Raw genomic sequence first — 25,913 nt, forward strand, 5'->3', positions numbered from 1 at the left:
CGTCTAATTCCAGATTCCTGACAATTCCCAATTTTAATTGCACCACCTTTGATCACAATTGTTGCCTATTGCCCCCTATAAAGATGGCGTCCGCACATGAGCACTGCTGCACATTGCCCTCTATAAAGATGGCGGCGGCACATGCGCATTTCGTCCTCAACATGGTGACCGTCAAACCGGGCATTATATAGGGAAAAACGCCACAGTCGGCAGATCGGTACCAACGCGGGACCGGAAACTTTTTATTTGCGGTTTGAGGCCTGCGGTGAATGTTTATGAAGCTTCCCCGCCCACTCGACTCTTCTGCTCTCCTCCCTGATCCAACGCGAACACGCCTCTCTTCCCAGTGATGGAACCGCGCATGCTCCAATCAGAGTCCCGAATGCGCATGCTCCGGTTACTGCCTGACACTGCGCATGCGCGTTGGTCTCCCGTAGTGAGGATAGAGCCTATTCTGCCTCTCAGTGTATGCTGGGTAATCGCAGCGCCATTGAGTCATGATGTTATAGAATACAAAGACATTTTCTATGCTCCGATTATGATTGGCGCCAATCATATAATATTATTAATTCAATTGATACAGCCAGAAAGTGCACTGGAGGCAAACCTGTTACCTGGTCTGTGTCCTTATGTGAGGAGAGAGAGAGGGAGACGGGACAAGGTGAAGACGAAGGATTTCACACATCAGCAAAACAACCAGAATTCTGACAGAACCTCTCAACTCTAAGGTTTTCATCACATTGAAGGAGAAAGGTAGCAGATGCATAGGAACGCACTCATCCTCAAGCTTCCCATCTCAGTAACACAGCATCCTGCCTTGGGCACATTCTCACTGCTCCTTCATCGTTGAGTGAAAATGGTGGAACTCAGATTTTACCTCATGGCCTTGTGGGAGCATCTTCAATGGACAGTTGTTCAAGAAAAAGGTGACCCACCATTACCTCCGCAAAGGGTAACTGGGAATGGGCAATTGATATAATAGACTTGTTACCAACACTCACACACCAAGGATTAAAAGCCTGTACAGAAATATCTGTTTCTAAAGCAATATTCCTTTTATTTCGGATGGATATAGTTGTTTCTTTAGCAATCTAATTTCCCAAGAATCTAACAGAACATGTTGGAAATACTCAGCTGGTCAGGCAGCATCTGTGGAGAGAGATTGAGGTAATGTTTCAGGCCTTTTGCCTTTGGCAGGGTTAACAACTGCCTTAAAATGATAGACAGAGGACTATCACACATACATTAAATCTTTTTTCATTTATGAATATTCATTCGCAGAATACTTAACACAGTCATTTTCAGCCTGGAAACTTAAATCTGCCGTTTCACTTTCAGTCAGGAACAGATCACAGTTTTACACCAATCTCTGATTTGACAGCACGTTTCCAGCATTCACCATTGTTCTTCCTGATTTTAAACGCAGTTGTAAAGAAGCCTTCTGTTCTGTGTCTCAGAACTCTGAAGCGTGGAAGAGAGTGGCTAGGATACATTTCATATACGCCTCTGGGTTACCCCACATGGGGACTTTGCTGTCAGCAAAGAGAGAGACAGGAATGACCAAAGTTCTGTTGGTCCCTCTCAGTGTGACCCTGATCCAAACAGGTGAAGATCAGAATGTGAGTAGAAGGAATGAGGAATGGGCCACTCCTGCTACCCAAAGGACAATGATAGTTCATACAATCCTTACTTTTGCTTTGTAAACTTCTGATAAAATGCTGAGGGAATTAAGTCTCACTACTTATTAAATAATTTTAATGAGTTTTTTGGCAAGTTTAACAGAGAGGGTGGTTGAGGACATTGCAGTTTATGTTGTGTATATGGACAATGGATCAAGTACCACTTATTAAGCTTGTTAGCAAACTTGAAGCCTATGGGATCAAAACATCAGCAGTAGTATGGATAAAAAATTATCTAAGTGTTTTATCTCACCCCAACACCTTTTTGTCTTTATGCCGCGCTTATGCTAGACAAGTAGGACAGGGTGCCTGTTGGATATGTGCCCAGACTCCCCAACATGGAGGTGAGTCAAGCACCTATCAGGCAAAACCAATGACTGAGGAAGAAGTGAAGGATCTCATGAATTTCCACACCCAGTCAGATGATGCAGAACCCAATGTGTTTAGGGGATGGTTCTGTCGCTCTCCACCTGCTAATGGGTGGAACTATACAGATCATGGGATAAAAATCAAGCCTCCTCAGGAGCCGATAAACGCCACCTGTTGGTGTTCGAACCTTGCAACCAGTACCTTTCACCCGGAAACAGTAGTTACAAAAACACCATATCTACTAGCCCTGGCAGTTATGACCCTCAAAATCCTCTAAATGGTACGTTCTGGGTTTGTGGGGAAAAAGCATACCCCTGGCTGGCTGGGATGCCGCAGTTATCTTCCTTCTTTAATCAAGATAACGGACGTTTGGGCAAGGGCGCTACTGCTCTCACCTGGAGTGGTTGCTGCTACCTAGCATATTTGAATCCCTATCTTCGCTATATAAGTAAATTAGATATTCACCCACATTGGCGTCTACATCGCCGTGACATCTCGGAATCTGAACGATTCTGGATGATTGCTATCCCCTCTTATGGAGCTGCTCATAATTCCCGAGAGATTATCAACCTGGCAGCTGCACTTGAAAAATTTGCTAATTCAACGGCTAATGCTTTGATTGAGACACAGAAACAGATTTCAGCTACCACTACTGAAATGATAGCCCTACGCCTGACCGCCTTACAAAATAGAATGGCCCTTGATTTCCTCCTAGCTGAAAAAGGTGGCACTTGTGCCATGATAGGTTCAGAGTGCTGCACTTATGTGCCTGATGTTTCTGAGAACATTATTAACCTGGGACAGCATGTTATGGATAAAGCGTAAGAAATAAAGAAAGTTAGGGAAAGACTGAGTAATTTTTATAACAAGTATTCCTGGTGGGCTACAATAATGGGGTGGTTCTCCGGTTGGGGAAGTGGGCTGCTGAATGTTTTAATTGGGTTGGTCATAGCATGTGTTATAGGGTGCTGTGCATGTGTTTCTCTGTGAATGTGCTGTTCCCAGGTTATTAACAGTGTCTCTACTGGATTAGGAGGTGCCCCAATTGTCCCCCAAATGATGCGCACTGGCCCCAGTGAAGCCCACTCGTGGGGAGAAAAGGTTTACTCTGCCAGAGATCGGCCTTTTCCTTACGGTTATGAACCCCCTTATGAGAATGAAGATACTATTCCTCATTGGTGTTAATCTAGAAGATCAACAAGGAGGGATTGTGGGAGAATAAAATACATCTACAGGATAACAAAGTGGTTAAACCATAGTGGAATACTACAACGAAGTGTCTTTGCACCAGTATGTCAAGTAATAGACAAACCTGCGCTGTCAGCTATTGTGGAGGAAGGAAAACAAGTATACTGAACAAACTACCAAGCGCCCTTGAAACCAAGCTAGTATGTCTGTTGTCAGCACATGAGACAGGGCTATCTGTTGTCTGTCCAGATGACTAATCGCCAGATGGGCTACTCAAGGTTTTTGTGTAACTACTCAAGGTATTTGCGTAATTATAAACTAAGACAGAACAATTGTATGCATCCCAAAGATAAAATTTCAATGTTATTAATTACTAAAGGTCAAGCAGCTTTGTAAATTGCATGACCTCTGTCACATATGCTTTTGCTATAACTATGTGTGTACTCTGATGCTTCCTCAGAGTGCCGGCTAGCTCCATCGTATGCTGCTGGGCTCTCCGTGATATCATGATTCAATAAAGACTTCCAAGACAAACCTCCTGGGTCTGAGTGTTCACTCCGTTTTCCACGACAAACATTATCTTTCTAGTTAAGAGTTTAGAACAAGGAGAGTGGGGCCTGAATGTATTTGATTCTGTAAAAGACTCAGCATTAAATGTTTTGCTTGTAGAATAATGATTAAATGACAAGAGAGGAACGTGCAATAAGAAAATGAAATAGGAAGTTCGACTGAATCCATTAAGCCAACGATGAAACATTGTATTTGTGAAGAATTCAGTTTAATTCATTGAGTTATTCTAAAGTTAGAGAATCTATGTAGTTTTGCCTATCTGGACGAGTTGTTAACTTTTGGTATCACGATGTAGTGTGAGAATAACTTGAAGACCACATTAGTTGTTGATCACATATTGAGGTAGGAGGGAGGTATATGAACTGCGCTGAGAGTTTGGATTTGAAGGGTCTGATCAACCTGAACACTGAGCTGGGGACTAGATCACATTAGAGTCCGCAGCCACCATCGCCCAGTGTGTGCTTTTTAAACAATATACACACTGAGTAAATCTGTGAACCACTGACCTTAACATTTCAAGAACCTTCCTTAATGAGGAGTCCATCGAATCATCAACAAATCAATGTATCATTGAACAGATGAAATAGGAGCAGGAGTAGCCCATTCAGCCCTTTGAGCCCAGTCTCCCATTTCGTGAGATCATGGCAGATCTTCTACTTCAGCAATATTTCCCAGCACTATCCCCAATTTAGTTAACCCTCGATAATATTCTCACATCTTTTGAGATTTGTAGATATCTTTCATTTCTCTACTTTCTCTCAATGTCACTCTTTTGTCAGTATCACATTTCTTAGTGACCTGTTTCCTGCTGTTTCCCACTCAACTAAACAAATCATTAATTTCCTTTCTTTCAGTAAGCTCGGTCTCTCTCTCTCTCTGCGTCATTTCATTCTGTTCCTTATTGACGTCCAGTATTGCAATATCTCCCACATCTAACAAAGGGCTCTCTGTGACTAATTCTACTTCTGTACACTGTATACACTCTGACCAACCACCATTTTGTGCTCATTTACAGACCCTACCTGACAAGTCACATTGCTGTTCATTTACAGACCCTCCCTGAAAAGTCACATTGCTGTTCATTTACACACCCTCCCTGACAAGTCACATTGCAGTTAATTTACAGACCCTCCCTGACAAGTCACATTGCTGTTCCTTTACAGACCCTCCCTGAAAAGTCACATTGCTGTTCATTTACAGACTCTCCCTGACAAGTCACATTGCTGTTAATTTACAGACCCTCCCTAACAAGTCACATTGCTGTTCATTTACAGACCCTCCCTGAAAAGTCACATTGCTGTTCATTTACAGACTCTCCCCGACAAGTCACATTGCTGTTCATTTACAGACCCTCCCTGACAAGTCACTTTGCTGTTCATTTACAGACCCTCCCTGAAAAGTCACATTGCTGTTCATTTACACACCCTCCCTGACAAGTCACATTGCTGTTCATTTACAGACTCTCCCTGACAAGTCACATTGCTGTTCATTTACAGACCCTCCCTGACAAGTTACAATGCTGTTCATTTACAGACCCTCCCTGACAAGTCACATTGCTGTTCATTTACAGACTCTCCCTGACAATTCACATTGCTGTTCATTTACAGACCCTCCCTGACAAGTCACATTGCTGCTCGTTTACAGACCCTCCCTGACAAGTCACATTGCTGTTCATTTACAGACCCTCCCTGACAAGTCACATTGCTGCTCATTTACAGACTCTCCCTGACAAGTCACATTGCTGTTCATTTACAGATCCTCCCTGACAAGTCACATTGCTGTTCATTTACAGATCCTCCCTGACAAGTCACATTGCTGCTCATTTACAGACTCTCCCTGACAAGTCACATTGCTGTTCAGTTACAGACCCTCCCTGACAAGTCACATTGCTGTTCATTTACAGACCCTCCCTGACAAGTCACATTGCTGTTCATTTACAGACCCTCCCTGAAAAGTCACATTGCTGCTCATTTACAGACCCTCCCTGACAAGTCACATTGCTATTCATTTACAGACCCTCCTTGAACCGTCACAATTTCTCCTCCATTTACAGATGCTCCCTGACCAGTCCACATTTCCTCGCAATTTACAGATGCTCCCTGACCAGTTCCAATTTCTTCTCAATTTACAGGCACTCCATAATCAAATCAACAATTCCCCTTGATATTTGTGAACGGGAACAGTTTGAAGGGATTAGAGGGTCAGAACAGTAAAGAGATGGGTGATTCCAGCTAACAATTTGTCTTAGTGAATCAGTAGGCTTGACAGTCCGGTGTCAACAATTTAAATATTTTTTAAGAAATACAAGCTAATCAGATTCTCTGCCCTCTACCGTATCTTATACTAGTCCATCAAGCAGAGTAAACATGCAAGTCCCGTGTGTCCATAGTCACTTACACGAGGTCAGCCCGCTGGATGGAACCTTGGTCACCCCGAGCTTGATCTCTGGTGTCTCCAGTCCCGACTGCCCCCTTACATCAGTATCCCCTCACTTTTATACCCTGTAGTGATCCAGCTCTGGCCCCTGACTCTTCTTTGTCTTCTCTGCTGGGTTTTGGCAGGAAGTGAGGATAAGACAGCTGGAATTTCTCTAATCTGTGATTAACAAGGACACATTCCCTGGTTCCCAGCAGTTACTTTTCTTCAGGAATTTTCTCATTCTCCCTAAACTCCCCTGCTCACTGTTAATTCTGTTATTTCTGATAGTTTCATTATTATAAGTATTTAACATTGCAATTATAACCTGATCTATTCTATTCCTCACTCTGGTTTCAGTTTATATTGTGGTTAATAACAGACAAACTCTGCCCTTTTCCCTGATCTGATTCGAGTTTACAATGAGGTGATTCTGTACAATGGAATGTCTTATCAGTGTTGCCATGGTGACCTGTCTGCAGTGAAGAGCCTGTTTGAGCTTCTAACTCAGACTAAACTTCTCTATCCCATAATACACATGATATCAGACTGTTGCGGTATCTTTGACAAACGAACCACAGGAGGCTCAGATACAGGTTACGATCACTTTTTCCAGCAATTGCAAAAAGAGGGTCAGCTCAAAGCAGCTTGAGGTAGCACTCTACCAAATTACAAGCATACAGCTTATTTATACATCACTGACAAGAACATTGTTCAGCCTTCATCCAGGCAGAGCCTTCTCCCCCTATCTAAACTGGCACCATCTGTCCTTTCCTAATCTGTTGATGAGCACACTTAATCCATCTTGTTTTCATCCTCTGTCTCCAGTCCAGTTCCTAGGGTCTTTCTGGTGATTGCAGGCCCTAAGGGTGTGCAAAGTTCATCTGGTAACCCTTAACTATTAGTGCACTCGATGGCACTGTCTGCCATCTAACTAATTCCTTTTCAATAAATTCTTACTGTATTCCCTTAACAAGGCAACTTACCTCAATGCCTTTTAGCCATGTTGCAAGGGGTTCAGATACACAAATCTTTAAATTTGAAGGACAGGTTTAAAATGCTGTTTGAACCTGTTACCCCACTTTTCTTAAAAAATTAATTTGTAAATCATTGGTTAAGCTGTATTTAGAATATTGAATCAAATCCTGGGCATCTTATAACAGGAACGATGTCAAGGCCATGGGGATGGTGCAGGAGAAATTCAGAGGTGATACCACGGATGAGAGGCTACAGCGCAAAATGAGGCCATTCGGCTCATCGTGCCTTTGCCAGCTCTTTGGATGAGCTACCTGAATAGTCCACTCCCCTGCTGTTTCCCGATGGCCCTGTCAATGTTTTCCTTCAAGCATTTCTCCAATTATGTTTTGAAAGTTACTGTTGAACCTGCTCCCACCAAACTTTCAGACAGTGAATTCCGGTTAATAACAACTGATTATGAAATGATATGTTTTCTAATGGTGACCTGTCTGCAGTGAATCTCCTGTTTGAGTTTCTAACTTAGTTCCGACTTTTCTTTCCCATGAGGAGAGACTGGAGAAACTGGGGGTATTTTCATTAGAATAAAACAGGATGAGAGGAGATGTGAGAAACAAGTTCAAAACTGGATCAAGGACATGGTCCAAAATATTACAGATACTCCTTGTCTTTCAGGATCTGTGTCTGGGGGAGAAGCTGATGGGTTTATCTCATCATCATTGAGGTGAACATCTTCTGTCAGAACCAAACACTCTCCAGTCAAATACAGCACGGATTAGATACAGAGTAAACCCATCAGGCTGTCCCCCTGATACAGATACTGAGGGACAGGGAGTGTCCGGGACAATGACATTTCAAACTCAGTAAGGTAGAAATTGATCCTATATCTCTCCCCATTAATCCTGAGCTCCACACGGCTCGAATCCTCCTCCTGTTTCCCTTCCTGTAACAGCACTGAGCTAAAGCCAGCCCATAATGAGCAGGGCTCAGGGAGAATGGTTACTAGGCACTGCAGTGATGTCATAAAGCAGCATCATTCAGCCCAGCTGGTCCTCTCCCTGTCCCTTTAAAGGTGGAAAACTGGGACATCCTGTCTCCAAATACATCCCACCCTGTTCACACTGACAATCCCAGGGTGGAGAACTGGGACATCCTGTCTCCAAACACATCCCACCCTGTTCACACTGAGAATCCCAGGGTGGAGAACTGGGACATCCTGTCTCCAAACACATCCCACCCTGTTCACACTGAGAATCCCAGGGTGGAGAACTGAGACATCCTGTCTCCAAACACATCCCACCCTGTTCACACTGAGAATCCCAGGGTGGAGAACTGGGACATCCTGTCTCCAAACACATCCCTTCCTGTTCACACTGAGAATCCCAGTATTTGGGATGTAACAGCATATTCAATGTGGAGAGGAGCGGGAAGTTGCAGATGGGGCAGTAATTGCAAGGACGGTGGAATCAAAGACTTGTTTTTGGCAGATTAGGAGAGAGGGACACTACCTGGAGAGAGAGAACTATTAACAATATCAGTGAACATGGGGAAGTTGGGTGATCAGCAGTTTAGTGGGAATAGGGTCAATGGAGCAGGGGGTGGGTCTCATGGACAAGATGAGCACTGAGAAGGCATGAGGGAAGATGGGAGAGAAACTGAAGAAAGATGTGAGTTCAGGGCTCAGACAAGGGGGAGCTTTTGAGACAGTTTGTCACAGGAGGCTAATGGAAGGGAGGAAAGCAGCAGAGGCAGCTGATCTTAGCAACAAAGAAGCTCCATGAGCTCCTCACACTTGGAGGTGGGGATGGTGGAGTCAGTGGAGAGGGAGAGACCTTCAAAAGGAACTAACTTGTCTTTGAGAAATTAAAAAGACTCGACAGACTGTGTGTTGAATAGAAGGCAGATTTATCTGACTTAATCCAGAAAATTTACCCCTATAACTGGGCTGGAGTTTATTAACTTCAGCAGAAACAGACCCTAATGAACAGCAAAATCCAATCACTGTAGTTACTTGTGAACTTGCTGGTGTCTCAGCAGATTGGATAACTGAGTGAATCGCTTCCCACACTCAGAGCAAGTGAATGGCCTCTCCCCAGTGTGAACTCGCTGGTGTGTCATCAGGGTCGATGACTGACTGAATCCCTGTCCACATTTGGAGCAGGTGAATGGCCTCTCCCCAGAGAGAATTCGCTGGTGTACAGAGAGTTCAGATGATGTCTTGAACCCAGTTCCACACTGAGCGCACCTGAACAGTCTCCCGTCAGTGTGAACACGTTGATGGCGCAGCAGGTTCCCGGAACTTTTAAAGCACTTCCCACAGTCTGGGCATTTATAAGGTCTCTTGTCAGTGTGAACTCGCTGGTGTGTCAACAGGTGTGATGACTGAGTGAATCCCTTCCCACACTCCGTACAAGTGAACAGTCTCTTTCCACTGTGACTGCGCTAGTGCTCAGTGAGTTGAGATGACCACCTGAACCCAGTCCCACAGTGAGAGCACCTGAATGGTCTCTCGTCAGTGTGAACATGTTGATGGGACACCAGGTTCCAGGAACTTTTAAAGCACTTCCCGCAGTCTGGGCATTGAAAAGGTCTCTCCTCAGTGTGAACTCGCTGGTGTGTCTGCAGGTGGGTTGAGTCAGTGAATCCCTTCCCACACTTGGAGCAGGTGAACGGCCTCTCCCCGGTGTGACTGTGCTGATGAGCTTCCCGCTCACACGGGTAACGAAATCCCTTCCCACAGTCTCCACATTTCCATGGTTTCTCCCCAGTGTGACTGTGCTTGTGTTTTGACAGGTCAGAAGATCGGCTGAAGCCTCGTCCACACACAGAACACACGAACGGTTTCTCCCCACTGTGAACGGTACTTTGTACTTCCATGTTCAAAATCCGATGACATTCGGGCTCCGATATACATTGTGCGACTCTGTCAGATCCTGGTGTGATGTTTAGTTTCAGTTTCCCAACTGCAAATCCTCCTCTTCGAATCCCCTGTGAATTTGAAAAAGTGACCATGAAAGCTGCTGGACTGATGTAAAAACCCAACTAGTTTACGAATGCCCACCAGGGAGAGATGTGAGGGAATAATGGTCAAATAACATGGGATTAATACAGGAACATTTGATTAAAAGCTACTCTGGGTAAATTCACAGTAAAACATATTTTAACAGAGGTCAAAACAAGCTCACAAAAGCAGCGAGGTTAACTCCCCTCACAACAAAGGTGAGTTTACTGATAAGAAATTCACACACCTAAAAAATGGGATTCCATGGTTCTTGCTATGACACTAACACACAAGCTACAATACTGGCTCTGATAATTAAAACCCCAAAACAGAGAAATGAAATACTCGGCCCCAAGTTTTATTATCCCACTGGACACAATATCTTGACTCAGCAACACTGACCAACAAGACTGTCACGGGAAGTTCAGTCCTCGGGAATAAATTCAAGATAACATTTCCTAGAAATTGAATGAGCACCCTCATGATAATAGGTGGTCCTTTCACCTAATTTTCATCTAAATATAGGATACTAATTAGGGATGGTCTGTTAGTGATCAAATGGACATCTTCCACGCTAACATTAACTATCCAACCCCAAGATTCATTATAAACATCTCAACTCAAACTTGAATCTTCAGATTTGTTCGGGGGATTCATCAGATTCTCTGAGATTGACTTTAGAATTGTTCTGAACATAGCGGATCTCACATACTGGGGATGACGGAAATATTACTTTCATATTTGATGGATATCCTTATTTACTCTAAGAATTCTTATATCTGTAACAAGTAAAGATTACATTTTGGACTCTCTTATAGAGATCAGAACTAGTTAGCTTTTCTTTTCGAGATTTACTTAGCCTTGCAAATTATACTATTTTGCATAATCACCAGGTCACATGCTTTCTTACTGTGACAGATTCTTAAAAAATATTCTTAAAACTTAACCTGCCTCACCTCGTCTTCTGCACCACTCAGTGAACCCAACTCCTATTCTCCTGAAGGTCGGGGAATATTTACTGAGGAGTTGAACCCAGACCCTTATAATATTCAGGAAGATTACAACTGAGTTAATATGTTATTGAAACTTAGACTATCAGGAGGATAGTCTTGACTGGTTTTCTTCCTTTGGCTGATGGCAAGTTGGATTCATTGGACCCAATGATGTGTCCTTGAGTCAAGCTCCCTCTTGCCGAAGTTGAAGAAAATTTATTGAGAGATACAACCGACTCTGTTATCCCCAAGAATAAGGAGCAAGGATTATAAAACATCACAAGGGACCCTGCCACTCGGTCTGCGCCTACACAAGATTCTGGGTTCCATGGCAGGAAAGAGAGAGAGAAAAAGCGAGTGAGGGAGAGAAAGAGAGAGCAGGGGTGAAGGAGCATGATTTCATATATCTACAACGCAACCAGAGCATTGACAGAATCTCCCAAACCCTCAACCTCCACTACCCAGAAGGACCAGGGTAGCAGGTGTATGAGAACACCATCATCTCCAAGTTCATCTCCAAGTCACACACCGTCCTGACTTGTCTGACAACCATTACTGGGTGAACAGAAATTTCCTCCATTTAAATATTGGGAAGATTGAAGCCATTGTCTTCAGCCTCTGCTACAACCTCAACTCCCTACACACCGACTCCATCCCTGTGGGAGAATAAAATACATATACAGGATAACAAAGGGTTAAGTGGTTAAACCATAGTGGAATACTACAACGAAGTGTCCTTGCACCAGTACATCAAGTAGTAAACAAACCTGTGCTGTCAGCTATTGTGGAGGAATGAAAACAAGTATGATGAACAAACTATCAAGTGTCCTTGAAACCAAGCTAGTATGTCTGTTATCAGCACATGAGATAGGGCCTAGTCACGCTATCTGTTGTCTGTCCAGATGACTAATCGCCAGATGGGCTACTCAAGGTTTTTGTGTAATTATAAACTAAGATAGAACAATTGTATGCTTGCCAAAGATAAAATTTCAATGTTATTAATTACAAAGGGTCAAGCAACTTTGTGAATTGCATGACCTCTGTCACGTATGCTTTTGCGATAACTATGTGTGTACTCTGATGCTTCCTCAGAGTGTCAGCTAGCTACATTGTATGCTGCTGGGCTCTCCGTGATATCACGATTTAATAAAGGCTTCCGAGACAAACCTCCTGGGTCCGAGTGTTCACTCCGTTTTACGTGACAAATTGGCGACGAGGATGGGATCTGACTGAAGTCCAGTAACCTCTTAAGTTGGAGAGGTGATTGAAATCCTGGGCCGTCGGATCTCTAAAAAAGAACCCTCGCGGAGACAGGGAGGAATAACTCTCCTAAGTTGGGAGAGTACGAACTGCATCCTAGCTGAAAGGGGGAGTGCAGTGAATTAGCGTCCCAGCTGAAAGGGGGACAGCAGATAAAAGGGTAGCTACCGACCATAAGAAAGACCCAAGGAACTGGAGGACTTGTTGAGGAACTCTTAAACACCGGTGAGCGCATAGGGTAGGAAAAATGGGAGGTTGCAACAGCAGAGCGGGCTCTGCCACTCCCCCGAAACCGGAGCTTAAAACAGGAACCTTAAGGATGGGTAAGAAAACGGAAAAACGAAGTATAATGGTAACCAGAGCTCGTCAACAGGTAGGAGATCCGCTGGTCCCTCCGGGGTCGCCAGCCGACGTTGTTATAAGAGAAACGGACGATGACCGGTATGTGGTGCCTTTTAGCAGTGGCCTGTACGGATGGACGCAGGGAGAATGGCCGTATGGGGGAAGTTTTAAAATACCCCTTATCCAGGCCTGGTGGGATGGAGTAGCTAATGGGGCCGGAGATCCTACTTGGGATTTTGATTATATGATAGGTTGTTTTGAAAAATGGATGGAGGTGGTGAAACGCCACCAAACCCCACCCCCCCGACCACCCCAAGTAAAAGAATAAAAAGGAAAGCCGGGCTGCAGATAATGAAATCCCGACAGACCAAGAGGGGACCCCCGCAACCGCTCGCAAAGATGCATCTTCCGCTTTAGCGTCTGCCCCTCCACCATATCCCCTTAGCCCTGGCTTATTGGGACCTTATACCCTGTACCCAAGACTCCCGGCGTCCGGCGATCCTCACTGGCCTCCCCCTCCTGATCCCCTAACGGACAAACTCATAGAAATAACAACGGCTTGGAGACAGTCCAATAGAGCGGCCGGTTAAGGTGCAGAGGCGGGAGCGGGACCATCAAATCATGGCCCAGCTAGTGCCCAACCTGATCCCGACCCCCAGGCAAGGGAATCGGGAGCCGATAGTCCAAGCAATGCAGAACCGCAACTAATGACCACACGAAGCAGTTCCAGGAAGGTAGCGGCTGACACTACCTCTCATGTACTTCAGAACCCGAAAATAATGATCAGCAACACGGCTATACTCAAACCGTGGACTCCGGCGGCAGCTCGAGCGATGGTAGCCGAAGCGGCCAACCCCATAAAGCACCCAGCTGCCTTTCTAAATTGGCTATATCAGATGTGTGCAACTTATCAGCCCCTTCCAGGCGACTTGTTAAAATTTGCTTATGGTAGCTCCTGGGCCACGCTGAAGGATACCATTCAGGTGCCGCCTGGCGAAAAGATGACGAACAAGCGGAAGCTGGGAATGAAAGTTTGGGACATTGGCTGCGAGAAAGGGGCCGAACTGCCAACATGGGAGCAGCGCAAAGGCACGGGGACATGGGGGAAGTAACTCGTTGCTTAATAAAGAAAGAGGAAAGCGCCCCTGATTTTATCGCCTGATTCTGTAATGCTTGGGAGGAGCACGCGGGTGTTCCCCTGGAAGGCAAAGGGCCCTTAGCCATACAGATGCTGCTGAACTGCATGCTGCCCCAACATGCCCAGACTTTCAAAATGCAAAACCTAAATTGGCAAACCATGCAATGGTCTGAAATTACCACTACTTTGGTTAATATGGACCGGGAAGGACTATTGGTCAATCCCCGAGAGGGCCCCAAACAACAAAAGACCCAATTTTATCATCAAGGTCAGGATACACGTAAGGGACAGGCAAGAGGCCCGAGGAGAGATAAATCCCAAGACACCTGTCATAAATGCGGAAAAAAGGGGCACCGGGCTAGAGAATGTCGATCTGCTCCCCCTAAGGAACCTGCTGTGTCCTATGGTCAGCAGACCGCGCGATTCCCTCCTCTACTTACAATAACCCTTTTCCACAAGATTAGCGGGGCCCAGGGGAGGTTATGGTACAGGGAGCGGTTATATCACTTTCCCAAGACTCTGAAGCACAACCTATGGTAACCCTTAGAATAGGAGATACACATTTACAAGCCTTGGTGGACACTGGCGCTACCTTAACCTCTGTACCTCCCTCCCTGGGATTACCCCTTAGTCAAAACAGGGTAGTAACTGTAGGAGTGGCAGGCGTTCCCCTGTCGGAACCTCTATCTAAGTGGGTTGCCTTGTCACTGGAAGACAACCGTGTGGAGGAGACATTGATAGTTTCAAAAACCACTCCTTTACCCCTGCTAGGACCCTTACCCCTGCTAGGAGCCTTACCCCTGCTAGGACCCTTACCCCTGCTAGGACCCTCACCCCTGCTAGGACGCCAAACTTTGTGCAAACTGGGAGCCACTGTTTACTGCACGCCACAAGGCATGTATATGGAGGTGCCGTCACCCCAGACTCATCAGTTAACTTCCTTGCTCCTTATCCCTGAGACTAAGCCTGAACCAATCTTATACTGCTGGCAACTCGAGAATAATCCTTACGCGGCCAGGATGGGCCGATTAAGGCAGGAAATTGACAGATTACTATGTTCACCGCCTGTTAAAACTCTAAAGAGCCTGTTACAGGTAGCTCAGTATTACTCTCGCCTACACTGTACCGCGTGGTTTACAGTGAAAGACGACCCTGAATATCATCAAAGGGTCAGCACTCTCACAGGAAAGGTGACCCCCGTTTGCCCTGATCCCTATCTTTATTTCGGCGAGGCGGGTTTGGGGTCCTGGTGCATTTGACCACGGAGCAGCAGTCTCTGTTTCAAATGAGCCCTGATTCTGTGCCCCATCTGACCCTTGCTATTCGGCCCCCCTTTCAGGCAGACCATATAGGTCCCATGATCAAGAGGCTGCAGCAGACCCCTACCTCAGTGCATCGGATCGTTTGAATGGTTCGGACCTGCTGAGGGTAGAATCTATCTCCCAGGGATTTCCTGTCAAATAATTGACCCCCCAGCCAAATTCCAGCGACAACAGCCGCCTGAGCAGCCTGGCTCTGTTGGTCCTTATGCGTTAGACATAGTCGATGACGACCTGTGGGCTTTGCATAAAAATCCTGTCGGCCGAGTGCTCTCCGCCCCAGATCACTGTGTCGTGCTGGGAAAGAATGCCGTCCTGCCCTGCGTTCAGCAATACCAAATAACTCCTGACGCTGAGACAGGCATAGCCCCAGTCATAAACGCCCTGCTCCAACAAGGGGTCCTTAACCCCACCGTTAGCCCCTGTAACACACCCATACTACCTATACCTAAAATTGGACGGCCAAATGAATGGCGTTTTGTGCAGGACTTGCATTGTGATCCCCACAGCACCGGTAGTACCCGATGTAAATGTGATCCTGTCCTCTATCCCGTCTGCCGCTGTAGCCTATACCGTAATAGACCTGTGCTCCGCTTTCTTTTCTATCCCCCTCCATCCCGACAGTCAATACCTGTTCACTTTTACATATAAAGGACAGCAGTATACCTGGACGAGGCTTCCCCAGGGATACAGGGAAAGTCCTGCCGTATATGCAGCTGCCGTGAAACGTGACTTAGACGAGTGCTATTTGAATGGAAACTCTACACTCATACATTATGCCGATGACCTTTTAGTGGCCTCCCCTTCACTGGCAGACTGCGTGGAGGACTCAGTAACATTACTCCGATTTTTAGCAACAAGAGGCCATAGAGTATCGAGATCTAAAATACAGTTCTGCCAGCCGCTAGTTCAGTACCTGGGATTCACTTTAAAAACAGGGACTCGGCACATAGGACCCAAACGAGTACAAGCCATCCTGCGGATACCACCCCCTAAAACAAAGAAAGAGATTCTTTCTTTTCTAGGTATAGTGGGCTTTTGCAGACAGTGGATTCCCGATTATCGCCTACACAATGCTGTCCTCCGTGCAGCTACGATGAAGGAGGCGCCAGCGCTTGTCCAATGGACCTCAAAACAGGAGTCAGCATTTAAAGCTCTCAAGTCAGCTGTAACCACGGCCCCAGCTCTGGGGTTTCCCAACTATGAGCGTCCTTTTCAGCTGCACGTTTGCGAAAAGAGAGGATTCGCCACCGGAGTGCTTACTCAAGACCATAACGGAGGTAGACGACCGATCACTTATTATTCTATGGCTCTTCCCGCTGTGGTGCTGGGGATGCCTGCGTGTCTCCGTGCTGTTGCTGCTGCTGCTACAATGGTCCTTGATCACCCTTGTGAGGTACGGGTACCCCACGCTGTTATGCTGCTACTAAACTCCGCTGCTACACAACATTTTACTGCCTCACGACGAACGGGGTACGAAGTGATTTTATTATCGCATCCCAATTACACTTATCGCCGATCGCCTGCCATTAATCCCGCCACTTTTGTTCCCGAGTTCTCTGAGGAGGTGGAACATGACTGTGTTGCCATGGTCGAGCAATCCACTTCTCCCAGAATGGATCTGCAGATGGATCCTCTACGAGATCCGGATGTTACCTTTTACACCGACGGCTCTTCTCATCGACCAAGAGACTATTTGCTCCTCGCCGGTTATGCTGTTGTGAATCAACACCACATCATGGAAGCCGCGCTCTACCTCCTGGCACTTCAGCACAGGCAGCAGAACTTTTTGCCCTAACCAGAGCTTGTATCCTGGCGAGAGATCGAGCAGCCAATATTTACACCGATTCCCGATACGCCTTTGGCGTTGTCCATGATTTCAGCCAAATATGGAAAAATCGGGGTTTCATTACGTCAGCAGGCCAGTCCATTAAACATTCCCAACTTGTGCTGAACCTCCTAGAAGCAATTCAATTGCCTAAACGTTTGGCGGTCATCAAATGCGAAGCACATACTAAACTGACTGATGATGTCTCTATAGGGAATGCCCTCGCTGACCAGGCAGCCAAAGAAGTTGCAGCTGCGCAAACACCTCTTTTACAAGCGCTCCGTGTCCCAAATCGCCCTCCCCTGCCTGCTCTAGAGTCTGTCGAACTACAGGAAGTCCAACAAAACTGTACTATGCAGGAAAAACGGTCATGGGAAAGGGCACAATGATATTATAAAGACGGATTTTGCTTTGATTCGGATGGCCGACTGGTTTGTCCTCGCAGTCTGTTTTTGCCCCTGTGTAGCCTAGTGTACGCACAGGCACACATGGGCAAAGAGGGGATGCAACATGCAATAAACCAGCAATGGTTTGCACCTGGTATCACTCCAACTATACAGAAAATCACACGTTCTTGTCTAATTTGCCAGCAGAATAATAAGGAGACAGCGGCAGCTAAGTACGATCACCTACCAATGCCTAAAATGCCTTTCGAAAACTTGCGAATTGATTTTGTACATATGCCCCCGGCCTCAGGGTATAAGTACCTATTGGTAATAGTAGATATGTTCACCCGATGGGTTGAAGCCTACCCTACATGAAGAGATGATGCGCGAACAGTAGTGAGGATATTGTGGAAAGAACTGATACCTAGGTACGGAATACCTATGGGGGTAAACAGTGACCGAGGAACTCACTTTACTGGGAAGATAGTAAAGGACTTAGTACAGATTATGGGTTTTCAGTGGAAGCTGCATATTCCTTATCAGCCACAGTCTTCAGGAATGGTTGAAAGGGTGAATGGGGAACTAAAAAACACCCTATCTGAGGTTTGTCAGGATAATGATCTCTCATGGCCCGAAGCGCTCCCAGTAGTGCTCTATGCTTTGCGAAACAGAAAGAATAGAGTTACTGGAATAACACCCCATGAAGCCCTTACGGGATGCCCCATGACCACCGGAGCCCAACCTCCTGTATGTGCAGAAAAATTAGCCTTAATTTGGAATGATGAACAGACCCTGGCTTATGCCCAAGCAATTTGTAAAACAGCAGCTGAACTACATGAGAGGTCAGGCAGGCTCAGGTAACCATAGGGGATACACCTATACACACCTTTCAGCCAGGTGATATATTCTGTCTTTTTGCTATATTTTGTGGGGTGTACCCAAACGATTCTCACCCCAACACCTTTTTGTCTTTATGCCGCGCCTATTCTAGACAAGTAGGACAGGGCGCCTGTTGGATATGTGCCCAGACTCCCCAACATGGAGGTGAGTCAAGCACCTATCAGGCAAAACCAATGACTGAGGAAGAAGTGAAGGATCTCACGAATTTCCACACCCAGTCAGATGATGCAGAATCCAATTTGTTCAGGGGATGGTTCCGTCGCTCTCCACCTGCTAATGGGTGGAACTATACAGATCATGGGATAAGAATCAAGCCTCCTCAGGAGCCGATAAACGCCACCTGTTGGTGTTCGAACTTTGCAACCGGTGCCTATAACCCGGGAATCAGTAGTTGCAAAAACACTATATCTACTAGCCCTGGCAGTTATGACCCTCAAAATCCTCTAAATGTACATTCTGGGTTTGTGGGGAAAAAGCATACCCCTGGCTGCCTGGGATGCCGCAATTATCTTCCTTCTTTAATCAAGATAACGGAAGTTTGGGTAAGGGCACTACCACTCCCACCTGGAGTGGTTGCTGCTACCTAGCAGATTTGAATCCCTATCTTCGCTATATAAGTAAATTAGATATTCACACGCATCGGCGTCTACATCGCCATGACATCTCGGAATCTGAACGATTCTGGATGATTGCTATCCCCTCTTATGGAGCTGCTCATAATTCCCGAGAGATTATCAACCTGGCAGCTGCACTTGGAAAATTTGCTAATGCTTTGATTGAGACACAGAAACAGATTTCAGCTACCACTACTGAAATGATAGCCCTACGCCTGACCGCCTTACAAAACAGAATGGCCCTTGATTTCCTCCTAGCTGAAAAAGGTGGCACTTGTGCCATGATAGGTTCAGAGCGCTGCACTTATGTGCCTGATGTTTCTGAGAACATTACTAACCTGGGACAGCATGTTATGGATAAAGTGCAAGAAATAAAGAAAGTTGGGGAAAGACTGAGTAATTTTTATAACAAGGATTCCTGGTGGGCTACAGTAATGGGGTGGTTCTCCGGTTGGGGAAGTTGGCTGCTGTATGTTTTAATTGGGTTGGTCATGGTATGTGTTATAGGGTGCTGTGCATGTGTTGCTTTGCGAATTTGTTGTGTCCAATGTATTAATGGAGCCATGAATGGAGGCACCACTGGGTTAGGAGGAGCTCCAGTTGTCCCTCAAATGATGCGCACTGGTCCCAGTGAGGCCCACTGGTGGGGAGAAAAGGTTTACCCTGCCAGAGATCAGCCTTCTCCTTTTGGTTATGAACCCCCATATGAGAATGAAGATACTTTTCCTCATTGGTGTTAATCTGGAAGGAAGATTAACAAGGAGGGATTGTGGGAGAATAAAATACATCTACAGGATAACAAAGGGTTAAGTGGTTAAACTATAGTGGAATACTACAACGAAGTGTCCTTGCACCAGTACATCAAGTGGTAAACAAACCTGCGCTGTCAGCTATTGTGGAGGAATGAAAACAAGTATACTGAACAAACTATCAAGCGTCCTTGAAACCAAGCTAGTATGTCTGTTATCAGCACATGAGATAGGGCCTGGTCACGCTATCTGTTGTCTGTCCAGATGACTAGTCGCCAGATGGGTACTCAAAGTTTTTGTGTAATTATAAACTAAGATAGAACAATTGTATGCATGCCAAAGATAAATTTTCAATGTTATTAATTACTAAGGGTCAAGCAACTTTGTAAATTGCATGACCTCTGTCACGTACGCTTTTGCTATAACTATGTGTGTACTCTGATGCTTCCTCAGAGTGCCGGCTAGCTCCATTGTATGCTGCTGGGCTCTCCGTGATATCATGATTCAATAAAGGCTTCCAAGACAAACCTCCTGGGTCCGAGTGTTCACTCTGTTTTCCGCGACAATCCCTCTCCCTGACAACTGTCTGAGACTGAACCAGACTGTTCACAACCATGGTGAAATGTTTCACCCCAAGATGAGCTTCCAACCACATATCCACATCATCACCAAGACCGCCTATTTCCACCTCAGTAACATCGCCCGACTCCACCCCAGTCTCAGCTCATCTGCTGCTGAAACTCTCATCCATTCCTTTGTTACCTCCAGACTTAACTATCCTAACACACTCCCAGAAACATTCCAAAAACATTGCCCCTTATAAAGATGGCGGCCACGCAATTAAGATGAGGTTCAGGGGGAGGTGAAAAAGCATATTAGAGAAACAAAGAGGAATTATGAGAAAATACTGGCAGCCAACATTAATTTGGGATTCCCAAGGTCTTCTATAGGCATAGAAATAATAAAAGGGCAGTAAAGGGAGGAGCAGGGCCGATTAGGCACCTAAAAGGGAATTTACACATGGGCGAAGGGGCCATTGCTGAGGTATTTAATTAACACGTTGTATCCGTTTTTACCAAGGAGGTAGATGCTACCCAGACCATGGTGACAGATGAGGAAACTTTACCACTAGGAGGGTTCAAAATTGATAAGGAGGAAGTGTTGAATAGACTATCGGTACTTAAAGTTGACAAGGCACCGGGACCGGATGAGATGCATCCAAAGTTATTGAAGGAAGTGAGAGTAGAAATTGCAGGGGGACTGGCCATAATTTTTCGAGTCTTCCCGAGACTCAGGGGAGGTGCCAGAGGACTGGAGAATTGCAAACATTATGCCCTTGTTCAAAAAAGGTTGTGAGGATAAGCCCAGCAATTACAGACCAGTTAGTTTAACTTCAGCTCTGAAGGAGGATCATATGGACACGAAAAGCCAACACTGTTTCTCTCTCCACAGATGCTGTCAGACCTGCTGACTTTTTCCAGCATTTTCTGTTTTTATTTCAGATTTCCAGAATCCACAGTATTTTGTTTTTAATCTTAGTTTAACTTCAGTGGTGGGCAAGATTCTAGAAACAATTATTTGGGATAGAATTAGTAGTCACATGGCAAAATATGGGTTGATAAGGAAGATCCAGCATGGATTTCTAAAGGGGAAATCGTGTTTAACCAACTTGCTGGAGTTTTTTGAAGAGGTAACAGAAAAGTTCAATGAGGGTAATGCTGTTGATGTGATGTACATGGACTTTCAAAAGGCATTTGATACAGTGCCACACAACAGACTTGTGAGAAAAGTTATTGCTCATGGAATAAAAGAGACATTGGCAACATGGATACAAAATTGGCTGTAAAATAGGAAGTAGAGAGTAATGGTCAATGGATATTTTTCAGGCTGGAGGAAGGTTTGTAGTGGAGTGTCCCAGGGGCCAGTATTGGGACCTTGCTTTTCCTGATATATATTAATGATCTAGATCTTGGTGTACAGGGGACAATTTCAAAGTTTGCGGATGGTACAAAGCTTGGAAGTGTTGTAAACTGCAAGGAGGACAGTGTAGAACTTCAAAAGGGTATAAACAAGTTGGTGGAGTGGGCAGATAAGTGACAGAAGAAGTTCAATGCGGAAAAGTGTGAGGTGATGCATTTTGGTGGGAAGAAAATGGGCAGATAATATAAAATTAGGGGTGAAACTTTAAAGGGGTGCAGGAGCAGAAAGGCCTGGGTGTATATGTGCCTAGATCATTGAAGGTGGTGAGAATTGTTAATAAAGCATATAGTATCCTGGGCTTTATTAATAGGGGCATAGAGTACAAGAGAAGGGAGGTTATGTTGAATTTATATAAGTCACTCATTAGACCTCAGCTGGAATACTGTGTACAGTTCTGGGCGCCACATTATAGAAAGGATGTGGACATATTGGAGAGAGTGCAGAAGAGGTTAACAAGAGCAGTTCCAGGGACGAGAAACTTCAGCTATGAGGATAGGTTGGAACGGTTGGGACTGTTCTCCTTGGAGAGAAGAAGGCGAAGAGAAGATTTGATAGGGATGTTCAAAATTATGAGGGGACTGGACAGAGTAGATAGGGAGAAGCCGTTCCTGCTCTTATAAGAATCAAGAACGAGAGGACAGATGTAAAGTGATTTGCAACAGAAACAAATGTGAAGCGAGAAAAAACTTTTTCACAAAACGAGTGGTTCGCATCTGGAATGCACTCCCTGGTAGTGTGGTGGAGGCAGGTTCAATCGAGGCATTCAAGAGGGCATTAGGTGACTATCTGAATAGAAACAATGTGCAGGGGTACGGGGAAAAGGCAGAGCAATGGCACTAGATCATAATGTTCATTTGGAGAGCCGGTGCAGACACGATGGGCTGAATGGCCTCCTTCTGTGCTGATAAAATTCTGCGATGACACAGCGTGAGTGCTGGTCTCTGTAGCTGGTGGCTGCAGTTTCCTCTGAACGGTTAACTGTTGTGAGCTAGAGTGTGGGTGTTGGGCAGAAGCCAGTGTGGATCACTTCAGAGTGATCACTCCAGAGCGAGACTGGGAGGCAGAGCAAGAAGAGCGATGGCCTTGGGAAGATTTTAAAAAAGTGGGATCTGAGAGTCAAAGCGGAGATTTAAAAAGAGCAGGAGCTGAGAGTCAGAGCGGCGATTTAAAAAGTGTGGGACTGAGAGTCAGAGCGAAGATTTAAAAAGAGTGGGAGCTGAGAGTCAGAGGGAGATTTAAAAAGAGCGGCAGCTGAGAGAGCGGAGATTTAAAAAGAGCGGGAGCTGAGAGAGCGGAGATTTAAAAAGAGTGGGAGCTGAGAGTCAGAGCAGAGATTTAAAAAGAGAGGGAGCTGAGAGTCAGAGCGGAGATTTAAAAAGAGCGGGAGCTGAGAGTCAGAGGGAGATTTAAAAAGAGCGGGAGCTGAGAGTCAGAGTGGAGATTTAAAAGAGCGAGAGCTGAGAGTCAAAGCGGAGATTTAAAAAGAGCAGGAACTGAGAGTCAAAGTGGAGATTTAAAAAGAGCAGGAGCTGAGAGTCAGAGGGAGATTTAAAAAGAGCGGGAGCTGAGAGTCAGAGGGAGATTTAAAAAGAGCAGGAGCTGAGAGTCAGAGCGGAGATTTGAAAAGAGCAGGAGCTGAGAGTCAGAACGGAGATTTGAAAAGAGCGGGAGCTGAGAGTCAGAGCAGAGATTTGAAAAGAGCGGGAGCTGAGAGTCAGAGCGGAGATTTAAAAAGAGCGGGAGCTGAGAGAGCGGAGATTTAAAAAGAGCGGGAGCTGAGAGCGCGGAGATTTAAAAAGAGCAGGAGCTGAGAGCGCGGAGATTTAAAAAGAGCGGGAGCTGAGAGAGCGGAGATTTAAAAAGAGCGGGAGCTGAGAGTCAGAATGGAGATTTAGAAAGAGCGGGAGCTGAGCTCAGGGCTGAAAGCTGTGTGAGGCCAGAGTGAGAGTTTCGGGGAGACTCAGGGCTGAAAGCTGTGTGAGGACGGAGTGAGAGTTCCGGGGAGACTCAGGGGTGAAAGCGGCACAAGGAGGTCACGATTCAAAAAGTGACACGATGCAGGGGACAGCTGATTGTTAAGTAGGGTCAGGTGAGTTATTCTACTTTTTCTACTAATTAAACTGCTGCAGTCCAAAAACAAAATAAGGTGAGGACTTTGGACTGGAGTGGAAGTGTTTGCAGTAGAATAAGGCCCCTAGCGTAGTTAGTGTTCTTCAAAGGGAGTAACTAACAAGCTTAATCTAAAGAGAAATCATGGCAGCAGAGCTCGCACTTGTGATATGCTCCTCCTGTACTATGCGGAAAGTAATGGACACTTCCAGTGTCCCTGGTGGCCATGTGTGCAGGAGGTGTGTTCAGCTGCAGCTACTGGCTAACCACATTTCGGAGCTGGAGCTGCGATTATTGTGGACAGCACGTTGAAGTGAGGTGGTCACACCACTGGGAAAGACTGAACTGGCAGGAAGGGCACTAGGCAGAGTAGAGGAATGCAGGTAGTACAGGATACTCCTGTGGCTGCCCTCCTTTCTAACAGATATAACATTTTAGATACTGTTGGGGGAGACAACTTTTCAGGGGAAAGCAGCAGCAGCCAAGTCCATGGCATCACGGGTGGCGCTGCTGCACAAGAGGGGAGGAAGAAGAGTGGCAGGGCTATAGAGATAAGGGATTCAGTAGTAAGGAGAACAGACAGGCGTTTCTGCGGCTGGAAAAGAGACTCCAGGATGGCATGTTGCCTCCCTGGTGCCAGGGTCAAGGATGTCTCAGAGAGGCTGCAGCGCATTCTGAAGGGGGAGGGTGAACAGTCAATGGAAGTGGCACATAATTGGTACCAACGACATAGGTAAAAAAAGGGATGAGGTCCTACCAGCTGAATATAGGGAATTAGGACGTAAATTAAAAAGTCAGACCTCAAAGGTACTGGTGAGAGTAGAAATAACAGGATCTATCAGATGAATACGTGGCTGAAGAAATGGTTTGGGGAGGAGGGAGTCAGATTCCTGGGACATTGGGACAGGTTCTGGGGAAGGTGGGGCCAGTACAACAGGACGGGTGGCATCTGGGCAGGACTGGGACCAATGTCCTCAGGGGGGTGTTTGCTAGTGCGGTCGAGGAGGGTTTAAACTAGAATGGCAGGGGAATGGGAACCTGAGCAGGGAGACAGAGGAGGGGGAAACAAGGATAGAAACAAAAGACAGAAAAGTAAGGAGCAAAAGTGGAAGGCAAAAAACGCAAGGGCGAGAAACAAATGGGATCACAGTACAAAATAAAGCTAAGATGACTAACAAGGTTAAAAAGACAAGTCCAAAGGCATTGTATCTTAATACTCGGAGCATTCGCAATAAGGTAGATGAATTAACAACGCAAATGGGTATAAACGGTTATAATATCGTTGCAATTATGGAGACATGGCTGCAAGGTGACCAAGGATGGGAACTGAACATCCAGGGTATTCAACATTTAGGGAGGACAGAAAAATCGGAAAGGAGGTGGGGTAGCATTGTTAGTAAAGGACTAAATCAATGCAATAGTGAGGAAGGATATTGGCACGGAAAATCATGATGTGAAATCTGTTTGAATGGAGACAGGAAACACTAAGGGACACACAACGTTGGTGGGGGTTGTCTATAGGCCCCCAAATGGTAATGGAGATGTAAGGGAAGGCATTAAGCAGGAAATTAGAGACGCATGTAATAAGGGTACAAGTGTAATCATGGGTGACTTTAATCTACATATAGATTGGCCAAACCAAACTAGCTATAATACTGTGGAGGACGATTTCCTGGAGTGCGTGCAAGATGGTTTTTAGACCAATACATTGAGGAACCAACGAACAAGCAGGCTATCCTAGATTGGGTATTGTGCAATGAGAATGGATTAATTAACAATCTTGTTGTTTGGGTCCCTTGGGGAAGAGCGACCATAAAATGAGAGAATTGTTCATTAGGATCGAGGGTGAAGAAGTTGAATCCGAAACTAGGGTCCTGAATCTAAACAAAGGGAACTTCCAGGTATGAGGTGCGAGTTGGTAATGATGGATTGGGGAAACTTACTAAAAGGGTTGGCAGTGGATAAGCAATGGCTAATATTTAAGTAACATATGCATGAATTAGAACAATTATTCATTCCTGTCTGGCGCAAAAATAAAAAAGGAAAGGTGGCTCAACCATGGCTTAGAAAAGAAATTATGGATCATATTAGACCCAAAG

General features: G+C 45.6%; 1 protein-coding gene across 1 annotated transcript in view; it reads right to left on the minus strand.

Annotated features, from left to right (window-relative positions):
• The window catches only part of LOC144673366 (uncharacterized), a gene marked incomplete at its 3' end in the record, with an annotated part of 120,207 nt that overhangs the window by 87,980 nt on the left and 6,314 nt on the right, over positions 1–25,913 (minus strand). The window contains 1 exon segment of the mRNA XM_078535251.1: positions 9,219–10,047. Within this exon segment, the coding sequence (XP_078391377.1) occupies positions 9,219–10,047 (829 nt within the window).

The sequence above is a fragment of the Cetorhinus maximus genome, unplaced genomic scaffold, assembly GCF_964194155.1.
Source record: "Cetorhinus maximus unplaced genomic scaffold, sCetMax3.hap1.1 HAP1_SCAFFOLD_353, whole genome shotgun sequence".
NCBI lineage: Eukaryota > Metazoa > Chordata > Chondrichthyes > Lamniformes > Cetorhinidae > Cetorhinus > Cetorhinus maximus.